The sequence below is a fragment of the Solanum stenotomum genome, chromosome 1, assembly GCF_019186545.1.
Source record: "Solanum stenotomum isolate F172 chromosome 1, ASM1918654v1, whole genome shotgun sequence".
Lineage (NCBI taxonomy): Eukaryota > Viridiplantae > Streptophyta > Magnoliopsida > Solanales > Solanaceae > Solanum > Solanum stenotomum.
The window spans coordinates 4,717,340-4,723,461 of record NC_064282.1 but is presented as its reverse complement, the minus strand read 5'-3'; the positions used below and the strand labels follow the sequence as shown (position 1 = coordinate 4,723,461).

The 6,122-nt window shown below is 32.9% G+C and overlaps 1 protein-coding gene across 1 annotated transcript; it reads right to left on the bottom strand.

Annotated features, from left to right (window-relative positions):
- Positions 1-2,299: 2,299 nt before the first annotated feature.
- On the bottom strand, positions 2,300-4,746 carry LOC125861545 (uncharacterized). The gene is made up of 3 exons (XM_049541413.1): positions 4,106-4,746; positions 3,893-4,019; positions 2,300-2,525 (listed from the first exon to the last, which is right to left on the bottom strand). Exons 1-3 carry the CDS (start codon positions 4,201-4,203, stop codon positions 2,409-2,411), a joined length of 342 nt encoding a protein of 113 aa, XP_049397370.1. The 5' UTR covers positions 4,204-4,746; the 3' UTR covers positions 2,300-2,408.
- Between the last annotated feature and the right edge of the window lie 1,376 nt (positions 4,747-6,122).

Sequence of the window (6,122 nt, the reverse complement as noted above, 5' to 3'; positions counted from 1 at the left end):
TAAACACAAATGTATAAATTGCGTTTGTATTTGTATAAAGCGAGAGAAAATTGTATCTACAAATACAAATACATATACTTTCGTCCTCTACACTTATAATTATACAAATACAGATCTTCCCTTGCCCAGTTTTCTTTTGTCGTTCTCTCTTTCTCGCTTTATACAAACACAGATTATACAATTGATTCTTTTGTGTATGTATACCAAAACAGATTATAAATTGATTCTTTTGTATATCTATACCGAAACAGATTATACAATTGATTCTTTTGTATATCACTATAAGAAAAGTGTTGATTACCTGGGGATTTTCCTAGGGATAATACAGTAAATCCGCAGGTAATTTGATTACGTGCGAATTTTCTTGCAAAATGAAATCTGATGGAAAAACCTTCGTAGGTCACTCTTACCTGCGGATTTATACAATCCCTAGGTAATTTACCTGGGAAATTTAAATCCGCAGCTGTGTTACTTGCGGATTTATCTGCATAACTAACAAAAATTCTTGCGAATTTTTGCTAAAATTTCTTATAAAAACGAAATTTCTTGCAGATTTTCGTAGAAATATTTTGCAAGTGATTCCCCATGAAGATCCCCAAGTAAATCCATAGGAGTTTGGAAATGAAATTTTTTGAAACAAAAGGAAATTTCTTGCGGATATATATGAAAGTATTGCTCAAGATAACTCCAATGAAAAGAAACCCGCAAAAAACACAATTCACGTTATATCACTTCATTCAACAAAAAAATAAAATTCATAATTCATAATTCCTATGAAAATAAACCTGCAAGATCAATAGTATATGATTCTTAAACATACAAAAACAAAATACAACTCAAATTTGAACCTAAATAGTACCATCAACTATCTCAATCCCCATTTGAAGATGATGCACTATAATGGGCAGAACCTCTATCATTCACATTATCATGGGCAGAACCACTATCATTCACACTATCAGAGTCATCGCCACTTTCATTCTCATAAGCTTGATTGTCTTCTTGAGATGATTGCTCATTTGAAGATGATGCGTTGTATACATGTTTCTTCAATAAGTCCAATTCCCTCATCATCCTCTTATTTTCGTGACACTCTTTCTGCAGTTGAGCATATAAGTCAGCAGTGGAAGCAATTACTTAAGCTTTAATCATCTCATCAATTTCTCTCGATAAAGCTGATGTTAATTGTTTAGACGATGGCTTTATAGATCGACCCAGGGATCCAAGACCTTTAACTCTTCCTTTTTTCTTTCCACCAACAGATTGCACCCAGATATCCATTTATGTTAATTAAGAAGGTTGACCAGCTAAATTAGTTTCTCCTTCCGCAACTGATGCACTTTGAGAAGCTAATAATTCTTGTTTCTTTCTTTCAAAAGTATTCTGCATCAAAACAAGTTATTTAAGACAATATTTAAAGGCAAATATCTAGCTCTCACTATTAACTGGCAACCATCAAAAGCAATATACTTGTCAACATTGATATTAACAAATAAAATATGATTACATAATGCATATACTAGCATGGCATTTTCTATAGAGTACTGCCAACTTCTTATTCTTTGTACTTGGAAGTAAAAGTGTCGAGATGTTCTTCTCTTATGATTGCCTTCACTTGGAAGACAACTACATCTACCACTAGTATTAAATAATTATAGTAGAACGGGGTCACAAGGAAGACAATTCTAGTTTTCCAAACAGTTGGAAAATAAGGCAATTTTTCTCATAATTATTGGTTCAAAGAGCTTTAAGATTATCAGCAAGATCATTTCATTTCTAAAAAGCCGTAGTGTCTGGGCCACCTGCCGCGCACACGTTCCTTATTTCATCGGGTACTTGCTACCTCCCACCATTTTAAGTACCGAAGAAATCACCTAGCACTTTGTCTCTGCTGGAATTTTCACCCTGGTTTTCCATGGTTTTCATTCACCGCTAGGCCACAATACTAATTGGCTACAACAAGATCATTCCATTTTCTTACCAAGATATTTAACACAACTTAAATAAAATATTTAATCTACAAAAGAATAGAGCGAACGAATACTTACATAAGCAGTTTCAGCTTTCTCATTTACCCAACTTTTATCACTTTTCTTGCGATGAGTTCGAAAATAAAATTCTGAAATTGATGGATCCTTTCCAGTAGATTCTTTCTATAATGAATGAATATATTTGTGTTATCAATGTTGAGTATGATGTTATTTTCTTAAAAGAAATACATCTAAAAAGATTTTATGATTACCATTCTCTTATAGATCACTCGATGAGATAACAATCACATGTATGAAGTGATGCACCAGCATTTGAATCATGATTTTTTTTGTTTTGTTCAGACTTTATCTTGAATGCAGGAGACTCTCAGTACCCCTTCATCTCCTTGAATACCGCATCCCCCATCCAATGTGGTTTCAGTGGCAAGTTTTTCCTAACATCTTGAGAAAAAGTTGTGTCATCCTTGCAGATGCCCATTTCTCAAAATTACGTCTTATAGCATCAATATAGTGAGGGAGCCATTTGAATTTCTTCTGTATATAGCAAATAAAAACAACATTAGTTATACAAGCTCACACCACATGTATTAGACACTTGAGAATTGCTAGAGTGTTGCAAATGGTAACGTTATTCTGAGAGTTTCTTTAACGGATCAAATAGGCTCGGTATTTCATTTGAGTTTGGAATAATATATATGATCTCTCACTGTCGTGAATGTACCTCATGTAGTACAGTTGAGTCAAATCGAGTAGTTCGATACATCGATACATATCACTTCACAGTTCCAGAAAGGAAGAGAGCAATAGAATTGCTTTCAGGAAAAGAATACATTATATCCCAGATGGTTGAAATCAAGCCTAAACAACCATATTAATTTTTTTCTAAAAAGTGTTGTTATGTCACTATGATATACACTACTCAGAACCAAATCAATATTAAAAATAATGTAAAGTTGAGTTAGCATTTCTAGAAAACAACATTATTCAGATAGAATTAAGATAAGAATCGAAGAATATATTCACATTTACTTTTGTTCAGACCCTTCAACATTGAACTATTAACATGAATAGAGACCAGATTANCCAGAAAGGAAGAGAGCAATAGAATTGCTTTCAGGAAAAGAAGACATTATATCCCAGATGGTTGAAACCAAGCCTAAACAACCATATTAATTTTTTTCTAAAAAGTGTTGTTATGTCACTATGATATACACTACTCAGAACCAAATCAATATTAAAAATAATGTAAAGTTGAGTTAGCATTTCTAGAAAACAACATTATTCAGATAGAATTAAGATAAGAATCGAAGAATATATTCACATTTACTTTTGTTCAGACCCTTCAGCATTGAACTATTAACATGAATAGAGACCAGATTAACCACATTCAAAGGTCACTGCTTAAAGATAAATGCAGAGAAGACAGTAAAGAAAAAACAAAAACAGACGTGTATGCACCTAAGTAGATTGATAGAAATATGATTTACATAAATCTGATGCAATATTTACCATTAACCGAACTAAGACTTAATGCAGAGGACTGAAGACAGGGAAATCTTAAAATAGGAGTAGGCAACAAGAAAAAGACCAAGAGACCGAGCAATATCAAGACTAGCATTACTATTTATAGTCATAAACAGGTAGCCCCAAAAACATATAAAAAATGAAAACTGAACCTAGCCGGACATGTCGAGAAGTTAAAATCTTAATGACCATGAAAGGGAAACTCAACAACCTAATGAGCAAGATGAAGAATTATATAAAAGAAGCAAGAGCTAAAATGACCCAAACAAAATATCATGACGAGATTGACAGAATATCAGTGAAGGCAGTAAGCAGTAACTCAGGTTAATATCAAACTCATATGACTTGATATAATCATATGTGTATAGTGTCCTTACCTTGAATTCCTCAAACCACATATCATGAGTAGCTTGTGGAAACTTATTCCATGAGGGTCTAGCCAATTCAAATTTACTACGAATGCAACTAGCAATTTCGTTAATTACTATCTTGTGAGGATCAAACCTATATAAAATATAGTAGTTATCGAAAATATAAACAGATAAACAATTCAGCTAAGCAAATGTATTATTAAAAGTTAGTTTTATTACCCGTCCTCCTCAGGTACAATCCAGATTTGATGATCATTGTCTCCATTGCCAACTGTACTAGATGAGGTGACTGGAGTCCTATTGGCCGGTGGTGACATCAATTGTTCAAATTCTTGATTTATAGGTTGGGACTGATTAGATTGAGCTTGAGATTCAGTGTTACGAGGTTGAGATCGATTGACCTCAAGACTAGGTTGAGGCAAATGAGGCCCATTTACATGGAGTGAACCAGTTTTAGAATAGAGGGATCATGATGGGATTATGGGAGGTCGAGATTTAGAGTTATCAGGTAAAGATTCATTCACTTCAAGATTAGGTTGATGCATTGGAGATTCATTGACATGAAGTGAACCAATATGAGATTGGAGGGCTCCTGATGGGATTATGGTAGGCAGTTGAACTGTTTGTCGCTCTACTGTACATATCTTTCTTTTACTTAATTTTTCTCTTTTACTGTTAGGCTGTCTTACTCTCTTAGATCTTGTACCTGGCATCTGCAACAAACAAAGAACAATAAAATAATGTATTAGTAATGTAACCAATAAATAACACATGAACAAACATAGTGATAATGAAAACCAATGAAGACAAGACAAAGTAATGCAAGAAATATTTTTGTTCAACTTAACAGATAATAGATTATAAAAGTTAACAAGATCAAGGGAGATACAGGTACTTGGTAAATGGATAGTGATATAAAAGTTTCAAGATTATGAATATATTTGTACTTCTAATTTTAGCTCTCTGTCAGATTGTACTTGACTCTATTACTCATTTGCAGTTTTTCTTAAGTGGTTAACATATAATTCATGTGTTGGTTCCTCTCTAATAAAGTATGAACTATGAACAATAATAGACCAAATAAAGTATGAACTATGAATATATTCGTACTTCTAAGTTAAAGTATATAAGACAAAAGTTGAAGGAGCTGAAAGCCACACTTAAAATTGCTAAACAATAATAATTACAGAGGAGCCACAAAAAAGACACTATTTAAACGTAATACAGTCCAGCAGCCACAAGTGACCAAATTAAAGGAGTAGTTGAGTTAAAGTAATAGTCGAGATGCTAGAACAAACATCATTTGTAGGATATTAAAATTCAATAATCTATAAAGAAGAAACATAATAAGGAGATGCACTCATCTTCTCCAATATTGGTGGCAAGTTTACCCACCAACCAACATCTATATGTATAGGTGTGGGCTGTAGCAATCTATTTGACGATTACCTGAAGTATGCACAGTTGATCCAAACACCGCTATCATAAACAAAAGACTAACAACATAACAAGCACCTAAGAAGAAATATAGCTAATGAAAAAGAAAAATGAGCTAAACTTAACACCGCAACAATCATTGGCCAAGTATTTAAGCGACAAATTTGTTTTGCAAGAAAATTTCACTCGATTTTCATCCAAACTAAATCAGTAAACAAAAATTTACAGATTAACTTCACAGAGATTGAAATTTATAGATTAACCTCAATTTTTGGGCAGATTGGCAAGCAAATCTTCCGATCTATAGTCCTTTACTTCGGGAAACTCTGCCTGAAGAGAAGCATGAGGTCTGCTTGGAGAGTTTTGAGATGAGCTTGGATATGAACTTTGGATGAGCTTGGAACTTGGAGCTACACCGATTGAAGCTTTGGAAAATCAAATCGTTTCCACCATTGCTTCTGCATGTAAGTTTTGGAGAGAAGCTTCAATGGGTTTTGGAGAGAAGCTTCAGTGTAAAGTGAGTTAGAGAGAAGAAAAATGAGTATAATTGGTCTTACAATCACTTTCCAATTCCTAAAATTTTAATTGAGTTTTTAATTGGTCTATTATCCCCAAAAAATAAATAAGTAAATAAATAAATATATATATATATATATATATAAGTGTAAAAAAATCTAATCATCTAAAAGATATACTCCGTATAACTTACTAATTATTTTTGGAATTAGTAATTTAGGAATGTCTAGGTAAATTATTTCTCATTCCTAAATTCCCAATTATTTTTCATTCCTAAATTTTG